General features: G+C 44.0%; 1 protein-coding gene across 4 annotated transcripts in view; it reads left to right on the plus strand.

Annotated features, from left to right (window-relative positions):
- The window catches only part of RAI14 (retinoic acid induced 14), a 150248-nt gene that overhangs the window by 107885 nt on the left and 28437 nt on the right, over positions 1 to 13926 (plus strand). For all 4 annotated transcript variants that reach the window (XM_044276412.1, XM_044276413.1, XM_044276411.1 and 1 more), the window contains 5 exons: positions 696 to 784; positions 2302 to 2366; positions 5018 to 5075; positions 6848 to 6918; positions 11888 to 11994. In XM_044276412.1, the coding sequence (XP_044132347.1) occupies positions 696 to 784; positions 2302 to 2366; positions 5018 to 5075; positions 6848 to 6918; positions 11888 to 11994 (390 nt within the window). The remainder of the gene's footprint in view (positions 1 to 695; positions 785 to 2301; positions 2367 to 5017; positions 5076 to 6847; positions 6919 to 11887; positions 11995 to 13926) is intronic.

A 13926-nucleotide genomic window follows, 5' to 3' on the forward strand; every position in this document is an offset into this window, starting at 1 on the left:
ACATTGTAACAAACTAGCACAGTTGTATCCAGTCTAGACAATGCTCTGTGAGCTAAACAGCCCAGACTCCAGACTGATACATTGTAACAAACTAGTACAGTTGTATCCAGTCTAGACAATGCTCTGTGAGCTAAACAGCCCGGACTCCAGACTGATACATTGTAACAAACTAGCAGAGTTGTATCCAGTCTAGACAATGCTCTGTGAGCTAAACAGCCCAGACTCCAGACTGATACATTGTAACAAACTAGTACAGTTGTATCCAGTCTAGACAATGCTCTGTGAGCTAAACAGCCCGGACTCCAGACTGATACATTGTAACAAACTAGCTCAGTTATATCCAGTCTAGACATGTTCTATTTTTTTGTGGTGCGGAGGCACGGACAGAAACACCACGGAACCACTCCGTAGTGCTTCCATGGGGTTCCGTGCCTCCGTTCCAGCTCTAGATTGTGGACCCTTTCAAGCTGTTTGCGCATGGGGCCTTATTGCTAGCATTTGGTAGATTAGTGAGATGTGAAGGAGGTAGGCTTGCAGGATCAGACTACATGGGGTTTGTAGTCAGACAAGCCACATATCTTAATAATTTGATCAAGAGTCAGGGCTTTGTAGTAATGGAGTAAATTATGGCATTATGTGTGTGAATTGCAGCAAATGTGCTTCATGGTAAAATGAACTTGGTTTTTGGTTTTCAGGTTTCACCTCGCCGCCATGAAGGGTAATGCAGACTGTTTGAGGGTCATGTTGACGCATGGAGTAGACATCGCAGCTCAGGATTTGTCAGGTATAGTAAACCACAATCTGTTCCAATGCACCTGGAATGAAATGTGAAACAATTTAGCAATTTTCTTGATTAAAAATGCTGTTGTGTGCATACAGCTCCTGTGCAGATCTCTGTGTTTCTATGGTAACAGACTACAAATAAATCCTGCGTAGTCTGAGCCTACTTGCCATCTGTAACCTACCATTTGCTAAGTCAAGGCCTCCATCCCTTTTAATAACAAGCGCAGCACAGCATGCAGCACAGTTTTTGCTTTCAAAACCCCAGCAGACCCCATTATAAAACAGTGGAGAACATAACACAATGGATCTGGCGCACTGTCATGGCTTCCACGATAAACAATACCCTTGACGCCAGTGGGAACAGAGACTAAAATGTACATCAGTAAATGATAGGGGACAGATGGATGAGTGTGTGACGGAAGAATCCGACTACACAGAATGGGGAGCATTTACTAAGCTTGCCTTTTTTTGTAGTAAAAAAAATAAAAAATAAAAAATAGGCGTATTGGCAACTTCTTTGCGTCTCATTTATTATCCCTTAATAAATCAAGTTTTTCTTTTTTGGTTTAAGTCTGACCTCTAGTGGTTGTTTTCTTGTAAGACGGGTTCATATTCACTAAGACTGGTCTAAATAGTTTGCGCATGAAATTAGGCGCACGTCTCCATGAAAATAGTCAAAATGTGGCGCAACTCGCCACTCAAAACAGAGGCAGAAAAGTACGCCTGCCCTGGGGTGGAGTAGAAATTAGACTGTTTTTACGACTAAATCAGGCGAAAAATCAGGCGCACCTACATAAATAGGTCGAAAAAAAGAAGCAAAAGTTTCAAAACTTCTAAATTAGATTTAAAACTCAAAATAGACACAACAGGCGCAAATGCCTCCAAGACGGGCGCAAAATCACTTGGTAAAGGAGACTTAAAAGAAAAATGAAAACAGGCGGAGATACTATAGTGTGTTTATTATCTGTTACCATGAGGACACATAGGTCTGCATAGGAGCTGTGGACACAAACTGAAAAAATGTTTGCGATGACGGACATAGCCTTTGAAGTGAAGAGCGCCTTTAAATATTGGGTTGTTACATTATGGGCATATCGCTAGGATATGCCTCCATTGTCTGATAGGTGTGGGTCCCGACACCTACGCTAAGAACGGATCCCCGAAAGTTATGGAGGCCCTATAGAAATGAATGAGAGCGTTGGCCACGCAAGCGTGGTGAACTCCCATTCTACTAGTACGGGGAGAGCGCTTGGTGGTGGCCAGACCCCGGAAAACGGGGTCCTCCAGCCAACACCTTCCCCGCTCTGTTCTCGGTGTTGGGGAATGAATGGGGGAAAAACGGAAGCGTTTTCCTCCGGTATTGAGCGGAGGGCAACGGAGCGCAAAGGGAAAGTGCAGATGTGAAAGTAGCCTAGAGGGACATTTGGCCCCCTCAGGCATCAGGGCCCATCTACACCCCCATCGCGGTGCCCCTGCTTCTGAGCACTTTCGTTTCTCACCATCGTTTCTTTCTTGCAGGTCACAGCGCTTTACACCTAGCCGTGAAACACAACCACATAGAGTGCATCAAGAGACTCCTACAGGTGAGTGCCACGCCAGACGTGTGATTTCCATGAATGGGCGGAGATAAGCTGCGACTGGTCAGTATGTTGCTGCTTATCTTTTACTTGTTAAAACCCAACCTGTACAATCAGTGCTGTTCCCTTCAGGAGACTTTGGGAAACAGTCAGGCTGCCCTCTTTGGTGACACAGAGCCAAACTGCTCCCCTATTTTCAAAATGTGCACCCCCAATTTCCTTACACTTCCTTAAAAAGCTAGATATTTATGTGCCAGGTTTACTAGCTCATAGCGAACTATTCCTCTCCATCTCTTTGTAAGACCCGGGACCCCCACTGATTATGAAAACGGGGTCCCATACCGCTCGTTGGAAGGAGCGGCAGTCAACCGTGCACACTACCCCTACATTCACTGTGTTTGGGACTGGTGGGGATAAATGGAGGGTTAGTGAAGATGCTTGACCCCACCGATCTGTTCAAACAGGGGGACACGGGACCCCGTTCATATGGTTCTAGCAGCTATGCATGGGTGGGCAAAAAACTTAGTGGAGCCCCCTGACCCCAATAGCTGCCACATATAAGAGAGGTGCGTGCTTGTGGCTCTCTCCACATCTATGAAATTTACATGATGCCCCCATGTCCCTCTGGTGGTAAAGACCCCGGGACTCATACCCTCCCTATAGTCCCGGCCTGACAATTTCTCCATGCCAGAGGACGGACAGGAGCTCCACAACCCACCGCTATCACCAGGACTCCCCTAGGTCTGTACTATAATGCACTTAAAGGGGTTTTCTACATTTAAAGGTGTTCACTATTGATGACCTATCCTCAGGACAGGCCATCAATATCAGGGGTCCGAAACCCAGCACCCCCGCCGATCAGCTGTTTGAAGAGGTTGCGGCCTCCTCGCAGCTTACGAAGCACAGTGTCCATCCTTTGGATATATTCACTTGAATGGGACTGATCTAAGCCTAGGCCACGTGGAAGAGGCCACATCGATCACCATGGTCTCTTTAAATCGCTAATCAGACCCCCCCCCCCCCCACACCCCCGATCTAAAATGATAACCTGTCCTGAGGATAAGGCCATCAATATAAAAATCTGAGACAAGCCCTTTCTAATACGCTTTGAAGATCTCTGCTTGCTGCAACACAAACAGCTGAACACATTGTTTCTACCCACTGACAGCATGCAGAAGTAAATTAGTAGGTTGCGGAATTTATCCCCAATACGGTGTATGAACGTTATTTCCTGTGGCGTTAGAGGGCGCGGACGAGGCGAGGGGCGAGGAGCCCTAATACCAGATAAACAGGCTCGCGGCCGACGACTACAGCGATACAATGGCGGCTTTTACAGAACATTTCTCTCCATTCACTAAACCTGCTCTGGCAGAAAATGACCCGTAATCTTTCCCATATGACGGCTGGACGAGGCTCCATCTCCAGCAGCTGCTCCTTTGTCCCGGCTCCTGACGTGTGTGAACAGAGGATTTCTGCTGCCTCTCGCCCCATTGATTAGAGGAGATGCTCTAAGGCTGACCCTTCTCCAAATCTACAAATTCCAGGCGTGTTTGCTGCCCTCAGGAAGGTCACCCCCAGCCCAGAGCCCCATACCTGGATATGCTCAGTAACAATGTCCCTTCCCCCTCCACCTTTCTATATTCGGGAATTGCATTTTAAGCAATTGCCGATATTTCTCAGTTGAGCAAACAATGGAAGCGACTATCGGCTCCATGGCACTTTTTATAGATTCGGCCTGCATGTAAATTATACCTAGTGCCTGTACCGTCCTACATCTCCTCTCATGTATCACTGGGCAGATTGATCGGTCAGGAGTCCAGGAAAGCTGGGTGATGGGTGAATAGAAGTCTTAAAGCGCTTAGATAAATCTAGATTTAAAAAACCACAATAATAACCTTGAGTTAAAGGGGTTGTCCGGGATTGGAAAACACTGGACGGTTTCCTCCCAAAACAGCGCCATACCTGTCCATGGACCATGTCTGGTATTGCAGTTGTGCTCCGTGGAAGTGAATGGAGCTGAACGGCAATGGCGTGGGCAATCCCTTTAATAGAGGGGGCAGCTGCAAAGAGTGTCTGTCACTCTGGAGGACCCGACACGACCATGCATTAGACAGAGGGACAGCCCATGGAATTCAGTTGCAAGCGTGTAATGCTTTGTTTGCCCTGTGGTAGTGCTGTGAAGAAACCAAGCACCTGCCTCTGGGTTCTCCCACAGATCATCGCCGGGGATCTAAGTCACGTTACGTCTTGTAAATCAGGGAAATCTTGTTATAGAAAAAAAAAAGAGGGAAGTCCTCATTCAGGACCTTTATGTATTGCCCAGAGCGGCTACAAAGAGCGTCCTTTCCTCTGGAGGACCCAACACATCCATGTTTTATTTGATTTGAATAAGAAGTATGTAGTACTTCCTTTCTCCTGTGGGGGTGCTGTAGAGAAATTGAATACTCGCTGCCAGGTTCCAGATTACAGCTGATTGCTGGGGGCTCCAGGAGCAGGACGTGCTGTGATCAGCTTATCATCAGGGGACCCTTCTAACAAGAGGGACTGTCCAAGAGGAGAACCCCTTTAACAATGTAACTCATTTTGGAGGGAGGGTTATTTCTGTACATTTTCCCTTGTCTATAGATGTTGCTGTAATAATGTGATTATTTTTGCAGGCTAAATGTCCGACTGAATGCACAGACAATCTCGGGAGGACCTGTGTGCATTACGCAGGTAGGTTACCTTACAGGGGGCAGTACTTATGGTAAAGTACTATATGCACAACAGGATGTTATGTTGGTACCTTATGACATTGCATCCCATCACACCCCGCAGCGGGCCTGTAGTGAGGTGCAATCAATGAGACGGCTGCCCCCCATTCCCCTGGGCATACCGCCGTCATGGCTACTAGAGGATGTGCTCATATAGGAAGTCCTTATACATATATCTCGCTGCTGGGAGTCTGCGACAGTGTATCAGTTTAGGTAATCCCCCCATAGTTACAATGTATCAGCCTGGATTGTCTAGACTGGACTCAATTGTAGCAAATCCTCATCCGTTAAAAGTGAGGTTTAAACGAGAATTCACGGAGAGTTTCCAATCACTGACAGCAAGCAGAGACCTTGAATTTTAGGAAACGGAAAGTTTTCTGAAACACTTTACATTTTAAAGTGTTTGCACTTTATTTACATAAAATTGGGAAACCCCATACCCAGACATTTGGGAACCTATCCGCCTCCATTCTGCCCTGATACGCCCTTAAAAACATCCGCTGACCACATTTGCCCAAACGCCACCCCTTTAAAGTCTGTTTCATGTGACAATTACTATTTAAGAATCTCTGGCCCCTGTTTACCTACGCTAGAGGGTTAGATTGTTAGCTCTTAAAGGGGTTTTCTGACTTTTTTTATACTGATGACCTATCCTCAGGAACCCGGCCGATGAGCTGTTTGACCACAGCGCCGTACATTGTATAGTGGCCATGCTTGGTATCTCAGCTCAGCCCCATTCACTTGAATGGGACTAAACCGCACCTAGGCCATGTGATTGATCAACATGACGTCACTGACGTAGGGCAACCCGCGAGCGTCGCTGCCTTCGTAAATAGCTAATCTGCGGGGGTCCCAAGTGTCGGACACCTAACAATCAAATACTGATGACCTATCCAAAGAATAGGTCATCAATATAAAAAAGTCAGAATACCCTGACCTGAAATCTAAAGTGGGGCCCCAAATCTTGTTATAACGTACCAACAACACAGTCACATTCTGTCGATTCCGGCCCTCCCTCACAGATTTATACCCCATAAAGCCCCTCACACAGATCTGACCCCTTATAGCGCCAGAATACGCCACATGCCCCCTGTTAAACTGCTGAAAATATATTAAAAACCACAGTAGTAGTTTCCCACACATTATACATTCATATATATCAGAGGTATCATTTTTATATATATATTTTTGTAGTAATTGCATATTTATTTTGTGCCATACATTTTTTTACAATTACTAAAAAAAATATAAAATGCTACTTCTGTAATGCTACTGCTGTATAGGAATACCTAATATATGAGAAACTACAATGAGGTTTTTCTGCAGCAGGTTAACGTTGAGCTCTATAGCTCAGTGGTTAATGTTCTTGCCTTTAATGTAGATGGTTGTGAGTTCAAATCCTGGCAGATACATTTCAGAAATAGAGGCTAAATAGGACTTAAATACACATCTCCAAGCATACTGACACCTCGTAGCTGATCGTTAAGGTGCGAGGTGTCAGAGCCTCCACCGATCTGATATTGATTACCTCATCCAATATTATAGTCCCGGAAGACCCCTTTAAGGCACAGTTTGCTTTTTAAAATGGAATATAGAGGCCAACAAAGTTTTGGATGGTCGCCTGTCCTTGTGATCTACGGGTTGGTGGTCACCTGGTCAATCGATATTGGAGAAAGCACAGGAATCCGCATCAGTCCACGTATAATAATATGTAATTCTCGTCTTGTTTTCCAGCGGTGAGCGGCTCCGTCCCTGCGCTGCAGCTCTTTTGTGAACACAAATGCCTTCTCAACGTCAAGGATTTGGTAAGAACCTTCTCTGGTTACACTATAGACATAACAGATCTGAGCTGAGCTGAGTCTTGTTGCAAGCTGAGGTATAGCCATTTAAAGGGGTTGTCCACTCCCTTTATATTGATGGCCTGTCCTCAGTGGAGGTCCTACACCCTGCATCCTGCTGTTCCGCCATAGCAGTAGGACTGGAACTACACAGTCCCGTCCATTGTGTAGTGGTCGGAGCTGAGTACTGCAGCACTACTCCAACTAAAGTGAAGGAAAGTGACATGGATGACCTCTCCATTCAGAGGATATAGGACCCCCCTATCTCATGATTACTGGGGGTCTTAGTGGTTCTAGGGGTGATAAGTTGTCATTCTGGGACAAACCTTTAAATTAAAGGATTGAATATGTAATACAAAGAAGGTCCACCAGAGCCAGAGCAGGGGAACATTCATAGGGAGGTGGATGAGACAGCTTCTATAAAGGGGTTCTCTGCTTTGGACAATCCTTACTAGAAGGGTTCCTTGACAGCAGTTTGATCACAAAGTGTCCTTCTGCTGAAACTCCCAGTAATCAGGTAGGGAAACCTTGCAGTAAGTGTTCAGATTCCCTGCAGCGCCCCCACAGAAGAAATGAAGTATTACACTGTGTCCATTCCTATCAATCCGTTGCCTGTGTAAATACAGGACAGGACGGGTCCTCCAGAGAGAGAGACGTTCTTTGTAACGGCTCTGACCAAGAGATGAGAATCCTGAACAGAGGACCCACCTCTTTGTTAGCCCAGAGTTCGCTTAGGCTACTGTCACATGAAAAACAGCCATTTTCAGACCCAATCGCAGTCTATGGGGATATTGACATGGCTGCTTTTTTTTTTACGGGCAGTGCATAGCGGGAGTGAAAAGATAGAACATGTTCTATTTTTGGCCATTTCCACATCCAGACCCACCCATTGAAATCAAAATTTTTAACTGTCATTTAGACCGAGAGTGTACCCGTCTAATGTTTCGTAAAAAATTGGTATACTAGTAAAAATGGCCTTTTAGGGGGTTAAAAAAAAAATCCACTTACACACACAGGGACAGTTGTTTTTCACTTGATGTTGAAGGACCTGGGCTCCCAGCGCAGGTCCTTTAGCATCAAGTAAAGAACGACTGTCCCTGTGTGTGTAAGTGGATGAGGTGGGTAATATTTGTAACACATGCAGATCTGGGGGGCATTAACGGGGGCATTATTAGTACTTGGAGCCACTAATGGGGGCATTCCTTATGCTGTGGGAGCACTATGGGGGCCATTATTCACACTGGGAGCACTATGGGGGCCATTATTCACACTGGGAGTACCCCAGGGGTGGCCATGTGATGTCCAGGGGACAGTATGAAGGGCATTATGTATACTGTAAGGGCCCTTCAGGGGTTGGCATTAGTCTTGAGTGAATTGAGCTTCGGATCATAGATCCGAAATAGATTTGTTCAAAAACTTAGGTTTAAAGGGGTATTCCCATCTGAGAAAATGGGGGAATATCATGTTGGGTGGTGAATGGTGACGGCGACCCCATAGAAATGAATGGAGGGCGGCTGTGCATGTGCAGTGCACCCTCCATAACTTTTAGGGCTCTATTCTCTGTGTAGGTGCGGGTCCCAGAGGTGGGACCTGCACCTATCAAACATTGGGAGCATATCCTAGCGATATGCCCCCATTGTCTGAGATAGGAAAACCCCTTTAATGCTGTTTCCATACAGCATTAAAATGTATTAGCAAAATTTATATCGCCTGAAGTCTTGCGAGACTTTGGTGAATTCATTCGATATTCCTATCTGCGTCTTTAAAAGCATTTTAAATTAGGAATCTGAAGTCGGGTTTGGTACCTAGGTACCAGCCTGTACCAAAATCTCAGATTTAATTCACCGAAGTCTCGACGATACGAATTCTGCGTACACGCAGCCCATACATTTTAATGCTGTACAGATCTATGATCCGAAGCTCGATTCGCTCAAGACTAGTTGGCATATTAAAAAAAAAATAATCCAGTGAAATTCACACATTTTTAATGAGCAGAAAATGGATGCAAAATGGCCATGAAAAAGAGCGTGTCCGTTTTTAATGGCCCGTTTTTTCACTGTTGTCTGAATGTAGCCTAATAGGGTGAATGGAAATGTTTTTTCTAAGCTGGACACCATGGTAGTTTTTGAATCCCAGGTATATTCACCATTCCCTACATCATTGTATGGACGCGCACATGTGTCACCTCCACCCCCTCTCTCCGGCTATTATATAATGGTGCAGGGTCACTGTGTACTACAGGATTATGTCCTTCATATTGGATTTAGGAACGAGTTCTGAAAGAAATCAGCTAAAAATCTCCTGGCCTACATTTCTGTAATCTCCTCACTGTTTCCTACTCTGGTATAAAAAAAAAATCTGTGATGAATTAATGGTAACGAGGGCAAGGTCCATACTATCATACATGCCATATCGATGATCATATGTGCTTTATAAGTAAGCCCTCAGAGCTGCAGGTCACTGGCTAGAATCTTAGGGTAATCACACTGGTGATCATCTGATCGCTTCACATGTGGCAGCTGAAACACCATCCCCAGCTCATGCTGCAGTGGCCACTATAGGGGAAATGTGGTATTACATGTTCCCCATTCAAATGTATGAATGCCAAGTCCTCCAGAGAGGCTCTTGCTAAAACACTCCAATATTAAAATTGCAGCACCTAGAAGGACAGGCTGTAAGGTTATGAAAATAGATGAAGTAACAGGTGCCGCTAAGATCTGCAGATCAATTTTCAACCACCTAGCTCCCATCGGTGGAATGTCGGATGGGCATAAAAGCCAGTTTGAAAGCAGAGTTTAACCACATGAAACTTCAAAAATCAGATTAGGCTATGTGAGATGATAGTGCAATACCTCCTGTTCATCAACCTGACAGTTATCACCACTTGTCACAAGCTTGACCTGAGAGGCCTTGGTTTATAACTCCGGCAGATTGCTACGCCCCGAGGCCGAGATGTCAGCACTGGTCAACGTTGTGTGTCCCGGTGGTTGGGAGAACAATGAGGAACTGGAATGATAGCAAGAGGAGAACCTGATTAGAAGAATGGCGTGTAGTGATTGATCCTGTACTGCAAGTGAAACTGTCACATCCCAAGCCTAGGGCGGCAAATAGTGTCTACTGAAACAATCACAAGGCATCTTCATGACATTGGGCTACGAGCTGGATGTCTAGCTATAGGTGTTACACGGACCTCACACCACCGCTCTCAAAGGCTATTATGGTACACAACAAGACAGCAACGGAGGCTGGAATGGAGGTCTGTCCTCCAGCATTGTGTCCCACTTTTGTCCTAGATCCAATGGTAGCCACGTGAGCAACGCCATGAAGAGGCCTTCAGAAGGGAACGTCACACCGCTCCTACTCCCAGGATTATGGTGTGGGGTGACATAATGTATGGTACCTGGACCCCTCTAGTCTTCATTTCAGGTGCACTAACAGCGCGGCGTTACATTGATTTTGTCGTGGATCCAGTGGTACGGCCATTTCTCCGAAGTGTCCCAGGAGCCATTTTTCAACAGAACAATGCCAGCCACAAGTATGCTCGTGCTACTGTGAGCAGCCTACGTGGCCTTAACAAGCTGCCATGGCCTGAAGCATCTCCGGACTTGTCTCCCATTGAGCACATCTGGGACTTCATTGGTCGGCAATTGCAAAGTGAGCTGCCAGCAGCGGATCTTGATGATTTACGTGCCCAAGAGCATTCAGCAAAACATTCCTCAGACAATCATTAATAACCTCAGTGATAACAGGCCAAGGCGTGGAAGTGCAGGTATTACTGCGCATGGTGCTCATACTCCATACTCAAAAAATGTAGATGTTTTAAATATTTACTTTTCTTTTTTTTTATCATTTCCATATCATTAACATATCTATCCATTAAGTGATTTCCATAATTCCATGACTTTTTTCTTCTTGGTGTTATAATTTTAGTGTTACAGTGTAGAATAGAAGGGTCCTAAGCACGAGACTGACCTCCATAAATGTCTACATGCTCAGTTTCCGAATAGTTTGAAGTAATTCTATATGGGATTAATAAAACCCCTCCTGTAAATTATAAGGTTGTGAGCATAGACATTTAAAGGGTCACTGTCACTGTCCTTTCACACAATTTCATTTCATAGAGAATGGTGTAACTAGCAAATTTCTAAATCACTTCATTTAAAAAAAATCGGCCTGCATCCACCTGAAAAAAAAAGCTGTACACTCATGACCACTAGGGGTCTCCCTTCTGCTTAAACCGTCTCTAGTAACAAAGACATAGAAGACGGCTGAGAGGGAGTGGGGGGGGGGGGGGTCAGAGCTAGCGGAGATCCTGAGCTTAATAGAAAAGCTACTTCTACACAAGCTCCTGTGTGTCTCTCCTGTAAGGGTGATCTCTCCCCCATTATCGGCTTTCTGAGCTCCCTAGGACAAAACAAGCATAGTGGGAAGTAGGGGAAGTGAGATCACTGGCGTACAGTGCTGGCAGATTCCATGGAAGGCAGATGCCCCCTGCTTCTGAGAGAAATTCATCTAGCTGCGCAAGTGAAACAAGGAATAATATGACTGAAGAAGAAATTAGGGAATCCCAGAAAAGACCTGCTCCTTGTTGGATTTTGGTTATTACATGACTAGGAGCGAAGCAGAGAGAAATAAAGAGGGATTTCCTTGTGGAAGTGGATGTGTGGCAGGAGGGTTGAAGATGTAACCGCCTCCATGCTGAATACAGGCACCATTTAGAGCAGGCTGTATTCAGTAGACGGGGGTCCTGGTGTTCACATCATTGGAGCCCCTGTATTTTGCTAACAGTGACTCTGGTAACCCCCCCCCCCCCCCCCCGCAGCACAGGAGAATAATACAATTCCATAATAGTGCAGATAACTGACTCCAAACTGGACGATCACTTTATGACATTTTCTTATTTTTATTAAACTATGGCATTTGTTTTTCATTGCAGGATGGTCACACGCCTCTGCTCATTTCTGTTCTACAAGGCCACGTGGAGGCGTGCAAGTGCCTCTTAGATCATAAAGCGGACGCAAATACGACTGATAAAAATGGAAAGTAAGTCTATCTATTTCCTATCTATCTATCTATCTATCTATCTATCTATTATCTATCTCATATCTATCTATCTATTATCTATCTCATATCTATCTCCTATCTATCTCATATCTATCTATCTATCTATCTATCTATTATCTATCTCATATCTATCTATCTATTATCTATCTATCTCCTATCTATCTATCTATCTATCTATCTCATATCTATCTATTATCTATCTATCTCCTATCTATCTATCTATTATCTATCTCATATCTATCTATCTATCTATCTATCTCCTATCTATCTATCTATTATCTATCTATCTCTCTATCTATCTATTATCTATCTATCTTTCTATTATCTATCTATCTATCTATCTATCTTTCTATCTCTCTATCTATCTATCTATCTATCTATCTCCTATCTATCTATCTATCTATCTATCTATCTATCTATCTATCTATCTATCTCCTATCTATCTATTATCTATCTATCTTTCTATTATCTATCTATCTATCTATCTATCTATCTATCTATCTTTCTATCTCTCTATCTATCTATCTATCTATCTATCTATCACATTCTGTTGCCTTGTGTGTAGCTCTCCTCTTGCTGATAAGGACTGGGTCCCGGGTTACACATACACATTGTCTCATGTAATAGGAATGATCCCCTGGGGCATGTGGTGCACCCTGAGTGTTGTCGGAGGTCTGAGCTGGGAAGGTCGTACTTTTAGGATGGATTGAAAAGCATTTCATAATAGTTCTCTGACTGCAGGTCTCATATGTCTTGGGATGTGTTTATGTAAATGTTTCATAACCTTGAGTAAAGTATGAATTACAAAGGAAGAAAATGTGATCCTGGTGAAATATCCAGAGTATAAATAGAACATGAAAAAGGAGAAGAACATAAAATATGACAAAACAAGGATTTTGTGGAAAAACAAGACGATAGAAAAAATAATTACTGCATACCTATCTATCATCTATCTGTCTGCCTGTCTATCTATCTGCATCTGACTGCACGACTCATATATCATGGGGGTTGTTTTTGCATTTCTTTAACCTTGAGTAAAATATGAGTTTTTACAAAGGAAGAAAATGTGATCCCAGTGAAATATCAAGGATATAAATAGAATATAACAAGGGAGGAAAATAACATAAAATAGAACAGAACAAGGATTATGCGAAAACAAGACCTGAAGGGTGAAAGGGTGGTGGACCCGCTTTATTCACCCCAACCGCAATGTTTCAGCCCAACACAATGAGGCCTTTATCTATCTATCTATTTATCTATCTAATATCTATCTTATATCTATCTATCTCCTATCTATCTATCTATCTATCTCCTATCTATCTATCTATCTCCTATCTATCTATCTATCTCCTATCTATCTATCTATCTCCTATCTATCTATCTATCTCCTATCTATCTATCTATCTCCTATCTATCTAATATCTAACTATCTATCTATTATCTATCTCTTTATCAATTATCTATATCTATCTATATATCTCTGTCTATATCTATCTATCTAATATTTATTAAATTATCTATTTCTCCCTATATAATATCTATGTGACTATACATCAGTTCTCTCTCTCTGTCCTGCCCCTTTTCTATAGGGTGACAAATAGTTGTTGAAACTTCATTTTACTTAAAGGGGTTGTTCATCCCGGAGCCTATCGGGCAGACCCTCCAGCGTGGCTGGACTTGCAGAGGGTAGCACACTTGGCTGCTCCTCGCTGCCGGTTCCGGCTCCTTCACGCCACTGCTGCTCTTCGATCTCCCCGTGTCAACATCCGGTTTGACACAGGTCACATGGGCGCGGCAGCAGTTATGTGTCCTCCATGTGTCACATGACCCAGTGACATGACTCATGGGAGACGTGTCATCGCTGTGGCAATAAAAGGGGTGGGTCTTGTGAGAGGGGTGGAGCCTTTCCGT

Source organism: Bufo gargarizans, chromosome 1 (genome assembly GCF_014858855.1).
Source record: "Bufo gargarizans isolate SCDJY-AF-19 chromosome 1, ASM1485885v1, whole genome shotgun sequence".
Classification (NCBI taxonomy): domain Eukaryota; kingdom Metazoa; phylum Chordata; class Amphibia; order Anura; family Bufonidae; genus Bufo; species Bufo gargarizans.